This window comes from Chiloscyllium punctatum, chromosome 45, assembly GCF_047496795.1.
Source record: "Chiloscyllium punctatum isolate Juve2018m chromosome 45, sChiPun1.3, whole genome shotgun sequence".
Lineage (NCBI taxonomy): Eukaryota > Metazoa > Chordata > Chondrichthyes > Orectolobiformes > Hemiscylliidae > Chiloscyllium > Chiloscyllium punctatum.
The window spans coordinates 49,591,794-49,608,321 of NC_092783.1; the positions used below are offsets into that span (position 1 = coordinate 49,591,794).

Consider the following 16,528-nt stretch of genomic DNA (forward strand, 5'->3'; position numbering starts at 1 on the left):
TCTTTTAATCAGTATCCTGTTCCTGCCTTATCTCCATAACCCTTTATTCCACTATCCTTGAGAGCTATATCCAACTCTTTCTTAAATGAATCCAGAGACTGGGCCTCCACTGCCCTCTGGGGCAGAGCATTCCACACAGCCACCACTCTCTGGGTGAAGAAGTTTCTCCTCATCTCATCTGTATCCTAAATGGTCTACCCCGTATTTTTAAGCTGTGTCCTCTGGTTCGGCACTCACCCATCAGCGGAAACCTGTTTCCTGCCTCCAGAGTGTCCAATCCTTTAATAACCTTATGTCTCAATCAGATCCCCTCTGTCTTCTAAACTCAAGGGTATACAAGCCCAGTCGCTCCAGTCTTTCAACGTAAGGTAGTCCTGCCATTCCAGGAATTGACCTCGTGAACCTTTAGTATAGAAAAAGCTTTCTTTGATAATATTGACTGATCTGTACTTCACATACTATTGCTTTTGAAGACTTGGCAGAGCCACTAACCTGAAAGTAGTGTTGCTGCTATCAAGTATTTAGAGTAAGCAGGTTTTTTAAAATTCTGATGCCATACATTGATTAGACGTCAATGCTTCATACTGGGGGAAGACTAAGCTCAATGGGAGGCGATGGCCTAGTGTTATGATCCCTAGATTATTAACCCAGTGAATCAGGTAATTTCCTGTAGACCTGGTTTCAAATCCTGCCATGGCTGATAGTGAAATTTGAATTCAATAAAAAAATCTTGGATTAAGAAGCTAATGATAACCATGAAACCATAGCTGATTGTCAGAAAAATCCGTCCAGTTCTCTAATGCCCTTTTAGTGGTTTGGAGGTGGGGGGTGCATTACTGTCCGTACCCCTCTAGCCTATATGCATGTATTTAAAACAGAGATAGATAAGTTCTTGATTGCCAAAGGAATCAAAGTTACGGGGAGAAAGCAGGAAAATGGGGTTGAAAAACCAATCAGCCTTGATCGAATGGCAGAGCAGACTTGATGGGCCGAATGGCCTAATTTCTGCTGTGGGTCTTATAGTCTATATGTGACTCCAGACCCACAGTGTGGTTGACTCTCCACGCTCCTTTGATTGATCATGGATAAGTAATAATTATTGGTTTGTCTAGCAACGTCCACGTGCTGTCAATGCATTTTTTTTTTAATTAAAAAGTTCAAACTTCACTGCACTTAGTAATCCATGATAAGGAGGAGCCAGTGTTGAACCGGGGTGGACAAAGTTTAAAAATCTCAACACCCAGTTATAGTTGGACTTTTGGACTATAACCTAGTGTCTTGTGTTTAGTAATCCAGGTTAATGCTCTGGTGGGTTCAAATCCCACATTGTGCTAGTGTCATTTTAAATTCAATTAATACATCTGAAATTGGAAACTAAACAAATTATCATTGATTTTTATTTTTATAGTCAGTCCTTATAGACATCCAATCTGCTGTCTTTAGTTGGCCTTGGTCTGGCCTATATGTGACATCACTGCAATGATCTCAAAAGCCACTGAGTTCAAGGGCATTTAGTGATGGACAACAAATATTGGCCTATCCAGAGACACAGTAATTCCATGGTCTAGAAGCCTTTAAAAAATAATGTAATAGTCTTTAAAACCTATTTCTGCTATTTTTTTTAAGGTATGCGTCAGCTTTCATTTGTTTGAAATAGATCTTCTAAATCAATATATATTTTCTAATTTTTTCAATTCTGATATTTTAATATGCAGGGTATGTATTTATTATGTTGTACATTTGCAGTTTTCTTTGGGAGTGCAAAAGGTTGGGAATGTTGGGAACTCTTTTTAATAGCTGAAAATGTGTTGCTGGAAAAGCGCAGCAGGTCAGGCAGCATCCAAGGAGCCGGAGAATCGACGTTTGGGGCATGAGCCCTTCTGCTCCTTGGATGCTGCCTGACCTGCTGCGCTTTTCCAGCAACACATTTTCAGCTCTGATCTCCAGCATCTGCAGTCCTCACTTTCTCCTAGAACTCTTTTAATAGCCTTGTTGACTACACTCAAGGAAAATTGTAACTGCTTTTTCTCTCTTTATAAAGTTCATTCTACTTTGGAAAGTTCTATGCTGCCACATTAAAGGTTGATGTTCTGTTTTGGGTAATCGTTGTGGGTACTGAGTTTTAAGTTTAGGGTAGGTTAGCCACTTGCCCTGAACCTTTTTTGGGTCATAATTTTAAGAGGCAAATTTAATTTGAGTTTGTAAAGGATTTCAACTCATTTGTGTGCAGCATGTGCTTCCAATTTGTTTCTTTAGATTTTGACTGACCTAAAAATTATCAGTTGGAGCTTATTAAAGTAGTCGACAAGATACAATGCTATACTGAGTAAATGCTTTGAACTTCAACCCCTGCATTTTGCTTACCTGTTGGTGTTCTCAGCCAGACTCTATAGGAACTGGAGAGTGTACAGTTTGTGAGCTGAATTTTCTCTACTTAGTCTTTCATGATCTCTTGTGTGCTGTTGTTCAGGGCAGTGATCCACAAGGAGAGAGAAACTGAGCCAACAACCGCACTTTGAGGCTGGCTGTATGTTGGCATGCTTCTCCCTCTGGGTCTCCTTTTATCCAGGCAGCAAGTAAATGCTATATAACAGTAGACTTTCAAGTATTTATCTCAAAATGCTTAATTGGTAATGACCCAGGAAACACCCAAACATTAGGCAAATTTGGGAAAAAGAACAATCTAGAAGGTTTCACAATGTGTAATCGACTACCCCAGCTATTCCAACAACTTGCACTGTGGGTATTTCATAATGCCTGCCAAAGCAATTTATCAGTCTGTATTTTGAAGTTTTTATAGACGATCCACTTTGTCTCTTAGCTTGTGGCTTTTCTATGCAAAATATTTATAAAGATAATAACTTTTTAAAGGGCTGTATGCTACTCTTAATAGATAAAAGGCTTGATGTTTGTCTTACAAAATGAGTCTCAGATTTGCAGCCAATTGAACTAACAACTATGACCCAAAGCCTGTATTAATAAAGACCCAAAACCAGTTCAGTTGGGTGATGGATGAGTTGGAGCCAAAATGTCTGCCATTACATTAATCACCACTTTTTATTACATTTTTGGCATTTTGGTCTGAACTTTTTTTTGTTGTTTAATAGACCTCAGGTCCGTATTGTCAGAACAATGACGAGAACGAGGGTAGGTCCGATCAAGGACAGTAGTGGGAGACTGTGTATTGAGTCGGAAGAGATAGGAGAGGTCTTGAACAAGTACTTCTCTTCAGTATTTACGAACGAGAGGGACCGTATTGTTGAAGAGGAGAGTGTGGAACGGACTGTTAAGCTAGAAGAGATACCTGTTAGGAAGGAAGATGTGTTGGACATTTTGAACAACTTGAGGATAGACAAGTCCCCCGGGCCTGACGGGATATATCCTAGGATTATGTGGGAAGCAAGAGAGGAAATTGCAGTACCGTTGGCATTGATCTTCTCGTCTTCACTGGCAACGGGGGTGGTACCAGGGGACTGGAGAGTAGCGAATGTTGTGCCCCTGTTCAAAAAAGGGAATAGGGATAACCCCGGGAATTACAGGCCAGTTAGTCTTACTTCTGTGGTAGGCAAAGTAATGGAAAGGGTACTGAGGGATAGGATTTACGAGTATCTGGAAAGACACTGCTTGATTAGGGACAGCCAGCACGGATTTGTGAAGGGTAGGTCTTGCCTTACAAGTCTTATTGAATTCTTCGAGGAGGTGACCAAGCATGTGGATGAGGGTAGAGCAGTGGATGTAGTGTACATGGATTTTAGTAAGGCATTTGATAAGGTTCCCCATGGTAGGCTTATGCGGAAAGTCAGGAGACATGGGATAGAGGGAAATTTGGCCAATTGGATAGAAAACTGGCTAACCGGTCGAAGGCAGAGAGTGGTGGTAGATGGTAAATATTCAGCCTGGAGCCCAGTTACAAGTGGAGTTCCGCAGGGTTCAGTTCTGGGTCCTCTGCTGTTTGTAATTTTTATTAATGACTTAGATGAGGGAGTCGAAGGGTGGGTCAGTAAATTTGCAGATGATACGAAGATAGGTGGAGTTGTGGACAGTGAGGAGGGCTGTTGTCGGATGCAGAGGGACTTAGATATGGTGCAGAGCTGGGCCGAGGAGTGGCAGATGGAGTTCAACCCTGCCAAGTGTGAGGTTGTCCATTTTGGAAGAACAAATAAGAATGCGGAATACAGGGTTAATGGTAGGGTTCTTAGTCAGGTGGAGGAACAGAGGGATCTTGGGGTCTATGTACATAGATCTTTGAAAGTTGCCACTCAGGTGGATAGAGTTTATAAGAAGGCCTATGGAGTATTATCGCTCATTAGCAGAGGGATTGAATTCAAGAGTCATGAAGTGATGTTGCAGCTGTACAGGACTTTGGTTAGGCCACAGTTGGAGTACTGTGTGCAGTTCTGGTCGCCTCACTTTAGGAAAGATGTGGAAGCTTTGGAGAGGGTGCAGAGAAGATTTACCAGGATGTTGCCTGGAATGGAGAGTAGGTCGTACGAGGATAGGTTGAGAGTTCTCGGCCTTTTCTCGTTGGAACGGCGAAGGATGAGGGGTGACTTGATAGAGGTTTATAAGATGATCAGAGGAATAGATAGAGTAGACAGAGTGTTACAAGGGGACATAAATTTAAGGTGAAGGGTGAAAGGTATAGGGGAGATGTCAGGGATGGGTTCTTTACCCAGAGAGTGGTGGGGGCATGGAATGCGCTGCCCGTGGGAGTGGTGGAGTCAGAGTCATTGGCGACCTTTAAGCGGCATTTGGATAGGTACATGGATGGGTGCTTAATCTAGGTTAGAAGTTCGGCACAACATCGTGGGCCGAAGGGCCTGTTCTGTGCTGTATTGTTCTATGTTCTATGTTCTAACATCATTGAATGGAGAGGCTGTCAAATGTTCTTTTAATAGAAGGCTATGGAGGTGGTGGAACCGAAAAGTGTTTGGAACAGAAAAATGGCCAAATTATCAGAATCCTCACAGCAACAAGTTTGTCCCCCATGGGACTCCATACATTGTATTAAATTGGTCTTCCCTTTTCTGTTGCCTCCTTATCTTCCCCCTGCTTTTCCTTGTCTGCTATATCTGCTTCTTGCTGGTTTCTTTAACAAGGTTATGCAGCAGAGAAATATAGAAACTTCGGTAGGAGTAAGCCATACAGTCCTTTTTGAGCCTGCTCTGCCATTCATTGTGATCATGGCTGATCATCTAAGTCAATAGCCTGTAACTGCTTTCCCTCCTAACCATTGATCCCTTTAGTCCTAAGTGTATATTCAACTCTTTGAAATCATACAATGTTTTGGCCCTGAGTGCTTACTGTGGTAGCCAATTCTACAGGCTCACCATACTCTGGGTGAAGAAATCGTGCCTTGTCTTAGTTCACCCTCAATTTTTAGACGATGACACCTGTTTATGGATGCCCCAACCATAAAGATTATCCTTCATGCATCTGTCCTGTCAGAATTTCTTAGTTTTCGAAGAGAAACCTTCCACCCCCCCCCCCCCCCCCCCCCCTGCCATTCTTCTGAACTCCAGTGAATATATAATTCCAGTTCAACCTCTTCTCATACATCAGTCCTGGCATCAGCCTAGTAAGTCTTCATTGCACTCCCTCTAGAGCCAGAACATCCTCCCTTAGGTAAGCAGGGCAAAACGGCACGCAGTATTCCAGGTATGATTTCACAAGACCCTGTATAACTGCAGCAAGGCACCCCTGCTCCTGTGCACCTCCTCTTGCTAATGAGGACTAACATAACATTTGCTACCTATACTGCCTGTGACATCTGTATACATACCTACGCCCAAGTCTCCTTGAATATTCCCCCTCTATTTATAGCCATTCAGATAATCAGCCTTTCTGTTTGGTTACCAAAATGAATAGCATTGCAATTATCCACATTACACTGCATCTGCCATGCAGTTGCCCCTCTCCCTCAACCTGTCCAAATCTCTCAGCATGCAGTGCAATATGGGAGGAATCTCCAGAATTTGCTGGACATCAAAGCCTACAATGTGCTGTGACGATACTATGGATTTAAGAGTTATATTTTTAATGCAAGTTGAAACAGAGGTAACAAGTAGTCTGCTCCAAATCCAATAAAGTAAACAGTTTGTGAGGCTTTTTAAAAGTTGGAACAAAACAATAAATGCAGCCTGGCTGGGTGGTATCAAGTTCCCACAGAACAAGGAATTTTTTGTTTTAGTATACAATAATTGCTGGGGTCTTGAAGCTGGATGTGGGAGCTATTATTCTTCTGTCACATCTAAAAGCAGGGCTTCTCTTCCTACTGCTAGAATTGCATGAGATAATCTGTTTTACTGAATTTGCCTTTGCCAAGAATGTGTGTATGGAATATCACTCTCTATTGGCAAAGTTTTTTAATTAGTAGTGGTTCATGTATATTTTAAATATTTCAGTAGTTACAGTTAAGCCAATTCTTTTTGTTTTCTCCATATTTTAATTATAGTGTATGAATAAAGGTGTATTTTGTTTCAAACCTGGTAGTTTGACCAAGCGAATTGCAACCAGAACACAATGCATAAGGCTTGCTTTTAAAATGAGAGAAAGTTAGTGTCTAGACTCTCTTGATATATTTTGAGGGGGTTTGGGTCTGGTGCTCCTTAATGATCGTGGTGGTCTCTGGCTTTGATTTTATAATGGTGTGGCTCGCAAGCACTGGGATTACAGAGGGTGTCTTGAGCCCCACTCACTCATGTGTACACAATGTAAGTTAAGAGTGATGGGCTTTTCTCTTAAAACATGGTGTTCTGGCACCCTGCTAGCAGCACGTCTGTAGTGACATTATGGAGGAAATCAGCAACTCCTGCAAGTTCACCAGCTCTCTTGTATGAAATTTGCTCAATGTGGAAGTTGGTCCTTCCCCACCAGGGTAACCAATGTGTAAGGTCTTTTAGCTAAAGTTAAGTAGGTGTCTGGTTATCAGAACCGTTATATGAATAAAGTATATTTTTATATACTGGTTATATGAATAAAGTATATTTTTGAAATAATGAAGAGTCTACTGCTAACTGCTGGTAAACCAGGTTGGTGAGTTGCTTCTTTAAGCAGCTGTAAACTTTAGTTTGTGGAGGTGCCCCTGCAGCAGACTGCAAGGAACCATTTGTGAGGATGATGAGGGCTGTGATGACTTTTCCAGCCACTGACCTACTGGCATGAGGCCTACAGTCTGCCTGAGCAAGTGCGAAGCTTCTGATATACTAACTGTTCAGATGGATCCGAGAGTGCTGTCCTTCACACTCTGTGCTCTGTATGCCTTGCTGCAAGGTGTCCCATTACCTGCTAGGCATAGCTGCTGTGGGTGCTGGTTACTCCAGCTGCTGTTGCAATTACTCTTCCCATAACTGGGGTTGTGTACAAATGAAACCCTTAATAAATAGCACCATTTTGAAGCAGTTAAAGCTTGTTGAGGGTGATGAGGCAAAAATCAAAGTGAAAAGCAATCTTGATGGAAGCGCTCTGAGCAATTGAATTGGCACATAGATTCCATGATCTTATTAGCTACAGGCAAGTGCCTCTAAGTATTGCCTCGTTCCTAAGAGGCACCAGTCACACCAGGTTTACTGGTTGGTTTAGCATGGTCTGGAACTATGAGTGATACACATACTTGAGTCTCTCCTGGCTGCCTGTGCTGATCTCAACCACTGCCAAAACATGCATAAAAAACAATACTGGGGCAGAGATTTTTTGTTAGTAAATGCGCTATACTTGTTCTCATTTGATGCTTCAGTGTCTCACTGGCATTGACTTAGAATTAGACTTTTAATTTAGGGTTTAGGAAAATGCACTTTGCAATCTATTTGAACTACTGTTTTCATCGATTTAACTAGCTTAATACAAGTAACAACTTTTTTCATTTTAACTTCCTAATATCATTATAAAAAGGAAAACATTCAAGTTAACTGCATCTGAAGTTGTGCCTCATGTTAATACATTGTTTAAATTGAACTTCATTAAATCACTGGAATGGACCTTTCACATCAATAGCGTGGCAAATCAACATTATCACTTGATCTGATGATTCAGGAGCTTGGGTATATAAGATTTGGCATGACTTGAAACTAACAATTTACTAGTATATATTGTATTATAAGAAGTGAAGCTGTTTAATAAATCAAACAAAAAATAGACATCTATTTAATTGATTAAAAGCATATGTATTTTCTTTAAAATTTGCCTTTCTCTTTTTTCTTCAGTTTTAATTTTATTAATTGCAGAGTACACTCGCAAATGTTGGGTTGTACGTGTATCTTGAATCTTGACCGGACTGAAACTGCTACTTGTCGGTCCTCTTTATAAAACCTTGCCTTTTTTTCCATTTTTGCAATATCATTGCACATGTGTACTTCGTTCCACAAGTGGAATTTCAGATCTTTAGTCACTTACTTTTAAGTTAAATCATAAATCTTTAGAAATGCCATTTGGAATGTTTGGACCAAATGTAGGATACTTAGTTGTAGTACGTGATTACATTTCATATCTTTTTTTTCCAATCGTGAGTCTCCCCTCTCCCTCAATGGGTAGATGGAGGCAAATTGGTAAAAACAATGACTGCAGATGCTGGAAACCAGATTCTGGATTAGTGGTGCTGGAAGAGCACAGCAGTTCAGGCAGCATCTAAGGAGCAGCTAATGAAGGGCTTTTGCCAGAAGATGGAGGCAAATTGTCACTTGTGTCTATTTAACAGTTTGGTTTTGCTTAAACAATGTTCATTGCAAGGCTACCGGGAACAAGGAGACTGTGGGAGGAAACCGGAGCACCCGGAGGAAACCCACGCAGACACTGGGAGAATGTGCAAACTCCACACGGTCAGTCGCCTGAGGCGGGAATTGAACCTTGGTCTCTGGCGTTCTGAGGCAGCAGTGCTAACCACTGTGCCACCGAGCCACCCACAAATGCAAGAGCCCAGATTGGTGCCTTGAGTATTTATTCTTTTTAGTTAATCTTCATTTGAGTTTTTCAGATGCAGTTAACTTAAATGTTTTCCTTTTTATAATGATATTAGGAAGTTAATACAAACAACAACTTTTTTCATTTTAAGCTAGTTAAATCAATGAAAACAATAGTTCAAATAGATTGCAAAGTGCATTTTCCTTAACCCTAAATTAAAAATCTAATTCTAAGTCAATGCCAGTGAGACACCGAAGCTTAACTATAGATGAAGATGATGAAATCTTCTTTTGGAAGAATTGCTGCAGTGTTGTGCAATTGCAGTCAATAATAAAAGCAAAGAAAACCTGCTGAGTTTTGCTTCCACATTCTGGCTTTGATTTCATAGAATAGCCAGCCTTTGGTTTTTAAGCCAGAGTCTGACTGGATTATACTGCTGCTCTCTGAATAAGAATTGGTGAGTGTAACCTGAGAGTCACTATGCTTCCAGTGAGGGGGAGATGTTAGAGAGTCCTTCAAGGTAACCTCAGCTGATGGAGGAATCGAACCCACACGGTTGGAGTCCCTCTGCACTGAAAATCATCTGTCCAGCCAACCAAGCCAATATTAACTGTGCATCCATCACTGCCCTTTAGAAGGTGGTGGTGAGCAGCCATGTTGAAATATTGTAGTCCATAACACAGGAATGCCAACAGCACTGTTAAGAAAATGTTAGTGTTGACCAGTGAGACTAATGCAATATAGAATTAGAGAGAGAGAATCACCAGTATCTAAAGAGGCCATTTAGTCCATCACAGTGACCCTCAGAATATCCCACCTATCCTCTTCCTGTAACCACTCATTTACTATGACTAATCTACCTAACCTGGACCCTTCAGGGCAATTTAGCATGACCGATCCACCAAGCTGCATGTCTTTGGACCCCAAGTCAGATTGGTGATGGTGTTCCCAAGTGTCCTATGCTATAGTTTCTTTGCATGATGAATGTCGCAGCCTTGGAAGATTATGTCAAAAGTGCCTTAGCAAATTGCTGCAGTGTGTCTTTGTAGGTGGTCATCACTGCTGCTGTTGTATATTGGTGGAGGGAGTGAATGTTTAAAGTTGTGGGTGCCAATCAAGTGAGCTGCTTTGTCCCAGGTGTTACTAAGCTTCTGTCCTGACTTAGTACCTGCACTTAGCCAGGTGATTGGTGGGTGTTCCATCACATTTGTGTCTTTACTCTTTGTAAATGATGGCCAATTTTTTTTAGGGAACTGGGATATGAGGCTTCCACAGAATTCCCAGTTTATGACTCATTTTTGTAGGCATAGAATTTATATGGTTATCCAGTTCAGTTTCTGGTCAATGGTGCACATCCACCCCTGGTCCAGGATGTTTATGGTAGGGGATGGTTCCATATTATACATCAAAAACAGATGATCACTGCCTGACAGTTGTGTAGCATAAGTGGAAATATTCATTAGCCTAACCCTGAAAGTTATCTAAGTGTTGTTTCACTGTCCTGAGGACTTGCAAGTTGCACTGAACAATGAGCATCCCCACATCTGAACTTATGATCCGCGGGAAGGTCATCAAAGCAGCTGAAAATGGTAGGGCCTAGAACACCAGCCTGAGGAAGTCAGCGAAGTCTTGGGGCAAAGATATTTTCACTTTGTTGCTGAATGATGTGCAAGTGTCATGTGTGACACATTTTGCCGACCAAAGGAATGCCTGTTTATTGCTCTTCAGCATCTGACGTGCAGCTGTCCGGTTAAGGTTGAGACTCCATTAGTTAGGAGAATCTGTTTTTCAAACAGATCAAGTGAGATCAACGTGTGCCGGTTGAGTGTTTGATTGAAGTGCTCCCCTATAGAATATCTTCCTAAGTCACAGAATAGTGAATCACATTCGGTGAAAACCTGCAGTATATATGGGTGTCAAGTGTGTAACGAGAGGTACGTAGTGAAAAGTGTTTGCCAGTCAGACTGTACGCTCCAGAAATAGAGTAGAATGGATATCTGAGAGCAATGGCAAGAAAGTAATTTAATCCATCAGTTCAGATGGCATTATAAACTGCAAGAATGAAGGTCAAGCAGTGTTCAACTATCATCTGAATGTCAAGGAAGAACTGTAGCCTTGAAGTAACTAACTTATGGGAAGGTTTTGGGGAAGATGTGTTAAATCAGTCATTCAGCTTTCAATGATTTTTTTTAGTTAAATACCCAACACTTGCGAACTGTGTAACTGATTCCTAAGAGTTGCATGCTTCAATAAATGTTACACAGCAGAAGCTGTCTGTGTTGAAGATTGTTCAGTGTTTTGTTTTTAATTTTACTGCTTTTTCATCACCAATCCATTCAAGGTGATTTTTTTTAATGACAAGATTTCTTGGGAATTGCCACCATGCATTCTAATTTCTATAATGTTCCCTCCATTATCTTAACCCTCCCTATCTGTTTTCTGCAGGCACAGAACCCTCTGCAATATCTGTGCTGCTCTAACTCTGGCCTCTTATATATTTCCAATTATAACACCTCCATCTTGGTGATGCCTTTCAGTTGCTTATGTCCCAAGCATTCGGAATTCCCTCCCTCCCTATACCCCTCTACCCATCTCTACCTTGCTTTCCTCCTCCTCCTGAGACACTTCTTAAAACCCACCTCTATATCAAACTTTTGGTCATCTGACCTAATATCTTTGCTTCGGTTCATACTTACCGTTTTACAGAAGCATTATAAAAGTGTGACATGTTATTACTTCAATGCAGTTCACACGTAAGTTGTCCGAACTGAATCTCGTGTAGTTATAGAACAGAGGTCACTTTTTTAAAAATTTGGCGTATCTCTGACTGTTTTATTGTCTGAGTAAATTCCACAATTTTAAAGCAACACAGCAGCTTCAGCAGAGAAATAAGACTGTCAGCTCATTGTGACTGACCTTGAATGTGACTTGTTGTCGATTGGATGTGTTTTTCTGGTTCTGCAGTCAGACTGCCAGATGGAACACTTTATTTCAGCCAGGGAGGGAAAGGAAAGACTATGCCAACTGAAGCAGATTTCCTGCTTGACCACAGAATGCAACTGATAAATCAGAGGAGAAGGAGAGTAGTCCTCTGCTGAACCAAAGTTGCAGGAAAGGCAGTGGTGAGGATGGCAGAACTGAAAGCTCCTGCAATTTATATCAGATGGCATGTGACTATAAAGGTTAAAAAAAGAACTGTGGATTCTGGAAATCCGAATCAAGAACAGAAGTTGCTGAAAAATCTCAGCAGGTCAGGCAGCCTCTGTGGAGAGAAAGCAGAGTTAATGTGTCTGGTCTATTGACTCTTCTGCAGAACTTAGAAAGCTTGTGATCAGAGACCTACCTTTTTGGGGGGTGGAGGGGGAAGAGAAAGCAAATATTTGCAGCTATGATTTGTTTTCTTATTGAACAGTGATTCTCAATGACTGGAAGTGCTGACTTTGAGCATTTACGATTTGTTTGTTTGTAAGGGAACTGAATTAATGTTAATTGATGTCGTCATTCAGCCCAAAGCACATCAGCTGTCAGTATGTTAATTGAGTTTGGTCTAATATTTGGCTTGACAATTCCTCTAAGCTATCTTTTACTGTTTCCTTCCTGGCAACTGGGCTTGCCATTTAACTAGTTAAAGTAGAATGAGCGCACGCAAAAACTGAAGGATATTGTTTAATTCTTGGCAGTTGAACTTCTGAAATGGGTATTGGTGGTGAAATTCTTTAATCCATTTTAATAAGTGCCAACATTATCCTAATCAGCTTAACGGTAAGAGTAATGGTTTTGTGTGTGTTTTTAAAACAGACCGAGAAATGAGTGAGGAGAAAAGGCATTGAATGCTCTCAACAGCACTTCCCTTACTAGAATGTCAGGTATTTTCTAAGGAATTGCCTGTGCTTGAATTGCGATCATGCTTCAGCCTCACTAAGTTAGACAACTGCAGAGTGGTGGTGTTGGATTTTCCTGGCTTCTAATCTTATTGGAACAAAACTGACTTCTTTGGCCCATGACTGTGTCACTTTTTTTTCATCTAAACATAAACGATCCCTATTAGGAGTAGGGAGAAGATGACAAGGGATGAAACCATGTAAGGATTAATCTCTGGGCATTTGTCAGTGACAATAAAGATGAAGGGTGAGCAGTGTCATTAGGAAAAACAAATATTCTGTCAGCTAATCATGATTTTTTGATTTGCGATGGTTCTTGCAGTTGCCACAGGTAACCTATAACTACAATTTGTCAAACAGAAGTTACCATTATTGTATCTGCTTGGTACTGTTTCTAGTAGGTGGATGCACAGTAGGAGTATTTTATGTAAAAGAGAAATTTTATTAATATTCTCAGCTGCATTCCTGATCATTTTAAATATGTTTAACATATTTAAGTTTTTCTGGAGCGTGCTTTAGTTTAAAGAACAAAATTTTCCTTCGTGGAAACGTTGGTTTCTGAGTGATTTACTAGTGTTGCAATAAGGACAGCAGCGAGTTGTTTTTGTTTGCTTACATCTGAGACCTGCTTGTGTTTGAGGGAGAGGTCAGGCTGAAACAAAGCACCTACTTCAGCTGAAACATAACTTTGTTTGGAAATTGTGGCTGATTGTCCATGAGTGTGTGTTGCTTATTCAAATTTATAGTTACAGTACACAGAAGACTGTGTCTTAAAGCTAGCTCTGTGTTTATTCAACAAATGTGAGCCAGATGCTTGTACGAGACATCCAATCTTTTTGGCACTGGAAGGGTTATAGGAGGAGATGTTATAAAAGTGACAAACAGGTGCACCACAAGTCTGTTTCCAGATTCTCAGTTGGGTGACTCAGCTTTGAATCCTGGCTTTGATTTACTGTTTGCAGTTGTCCTCCCAAGGGATTATTGACTGGTGTGCCAATTTGACCAGGTGTTTTAGGATAAGGGGGAGCAGGTTATTAGGAGTTATGGCCTGAAGACTGGTCGTGTGTGTTGCCACCTGTTGGCTTGACCAAGTAACTGAATTGATACGTCCCTGACAGTTGAATCATGTAGACCTGGCTCCTCAATTGGTTAAGATGGAGGGCTTTGCCACGAATACTTCAGGAATTAATAAAAAGTTTTAAAGTCCGTGCTGTGAGAAAACTGTTATATATAAAGTTGCATAACGGTGTACGTTTTCATGTGTTCTGCTCTGGTTTGACATCCCTTGATCTCTTGTGCTCAATACTGAAACTAAGCACATTTCACCTTTAACCCATTAGAAGCATTAGTGTTGTCCTAATGTCCCCTGTGGTAACTTTTCTGTACAGGGGTAACATCATATGGGATCAAAACATAAATTAGCTCCTCTTCTTCTGCATTTTTAGCATTTCACAGAATTAACTGGTCTCACTTTAAGAGCAGTGAACTTGGACAATATGAATAAAGTTAAATACTGTTTAAGAAATGATATGGAACACACTGGCATGGGAAAAGAGGAGGAAATCCAGTATTGCTTTCCTTAAGTTTTTTTTTAATCCATTCATGAGATGAGGCCATCACAGACTAGGCCAGCATTTTTGATCACTCCTGGTTGCCCAGAGGGTACTTAAGAGACAGTCAGTTTGCTGGAGTCTCATGTAGGCCAGACAAGGTAAGAGTGGCTGTTCCCTTTTCTAAAGGGCATTAGTGAACCAGATGTGGCTTTCTGACAAAGGGCAATAGATTCATGGTCATCGTTAAACTCTTAATTCCAGATTTTTTTGTTATTGAATTCTGTTTCCACTATCTGCCATAGTGGGATTTGAACCCAGGTCCCCAAGATGTTATCTGGGTCTCCAGATTAACAGTCCAGTGATAATACCACTAGACCACGCTTCTTGCAGGTGTCTTGTGTACCTCTTGGTGAGCATGTTTCATGTATTTGCTTCTTGATGCACTACAGAGGGTCATTTTTGCTCGTAAATGTATATTTGCACCTCATCAGGTATTTTAAATTTCAGATATGCAATTTATAGGTGACGGGAGGGCAGATAGGAGGGGGGGGGGGGGTGGTGTGATGAGGAGTGGTGGAAGTCTCTGGTCGACCTAATAGTGTTTTGTTGTGGAAATATTATATCCTGACCCATGAAGGGCATTAGAAACATTATTTTGAGTATTGCATTATGTTTTTGGAAACAAGACATGTTACATTCGAAGTTTAAAATGTTCCACATCTGTAATGAGCCTTTTGAAGCAACTATTCCTCTATCAAAAATGAATTTTCGTTTTGATCACAGGCACGTTGAGCAGTGGTTATATGATCTTTTAAAAGTTCCAAAGATTTCTATTGTGCAATAAGTGTGAAATTCTTCAAGATCTCTTTGCTTTTTGAAAACTGTGTGTCAAGTATCAATCATTAGGTAACACATTTCATTTTCTCTTTCAGATTTTCTCAGTTACTTGCTGTCACCAAGAGATGCAAGAGCAGAAATTAGACTATTGCTACTAGCATGCTGTTACAGTAACATGGACTTCCTTACGACACCTTGATCTGGAGAAATCTGACTCTGCTGATGTTTGCATCACTGCTGCAAGAGTTAAAAACCAATTTAAAATTTGAAGACTCCCATTGGAACTGTCAATAGGACTGCCATACCAGTACCTGGTGTGGATTTTTCAACATCAGCTGAAACCTTTTTTTATTCAGTGGAAAAAATGACTAATAACACAACAAGCCACCATCCAGGCAATTCTGTTGCCGAGGGCAACCATGACAGTGAATTTGGCTGCACTGTCGGAGATCTGCGGGCCCTCATGGAACTGCGGTCTGGTGAAGCAGTCCATAAAATCCATGAAACGTATGGTGATGTTCAGGATATCTGTAGAAGATTAAAAACTTCTCCAGTAGAAGGTAAGCTGTTTCTCTTGTCTGTATTATATGCACTTGTGAGCAAGTTCATTCTGTATTGACTTAAAGTTACTGTTCTTTGAGGAAAAATACAACTACAGCAAATAGTTCAAGCAACCTAAATTTGGATTTTTAATTGTTCTGCATTTAAATGTTATTTTAATGAATTGCATGGTGAGGTGTACTGGGGGGGAAAAGAAAACTTCATTGTGCAGTGGCCTTGGTAACTGACTATCTCATTGTAATAAGGTCCGTTTCAAGATCCATGTATCTTCCGCCTTATACCTTCCTGCGATGTTTCTACTTTATTGATCTCTCACAGGAGTAGTTTCGTGAAGACCAATTAATGAACTTGAGCACTTGGGAAAATCTTGTAAATAGTATGAACTTTTTGCTTACATTCAAATAGACGTTGCATATCCTGCCCTGTTGACATTATAATGAAACCTTTTTTTAATAAAATGTATGAATTCTGGACTTTGAAATGTCATTTTGCAAAGCATCTACATGGAGATGACACCACAATTACTTCTCCTAATCATTATTCAGAAAATAGTTGAAGAATACTCAGCATTATTCACTTGGCTCTGCAGATCTTTGAGTTAAGAATGGCCTTGTAAATGGGCAATGTCTGCTTGCTGTGATGAACGAAGCTTAATTGATTTAGCATGTGAAGTCTGCACTGATCAAATGCTCTATTCCGTGTTGAACTAAAACAAAAGATCTATTTTAAAGTAGAAAGTATAACTGCTAAGGATTCAATTAATTGATTAAACATCACCAGACGAGAGACAATAGTCATGAC

At 40.5% G+C, this 16,528-nt stretch overlaps 1 protein-coding gene across 10 annotated transcripts in view; it reads left to right on the forward strand.

Moving 5' to 3' along the window:
• LOC140467388 (plasma membrane calcium-transporting ATPase 1-like) overlaps positions 1–16,528 on the forward strand; it is a 252,286-nt gene that overhangs the window by 84,376 nt on the left and 151,382 nt on the right. For all 10 annotated transcript variants that reach the window (XR_011955441.1, XM_072563711.1, XM_072563710.1 and 7 more), the window contains exon 2: positions 15,262–15,726. Coding sequence is in view for 9 of the 10 variants with exons in the window: in XM_072563711.1 (XP_072419812.1) it covers positions 15,531–15,726 (196 nt within the window). In the remaining variant the exon portion in view is untranslated. The remainder of the gene's footprint in view (positions 1–15,261; positions 15,727–16,528) is intronic.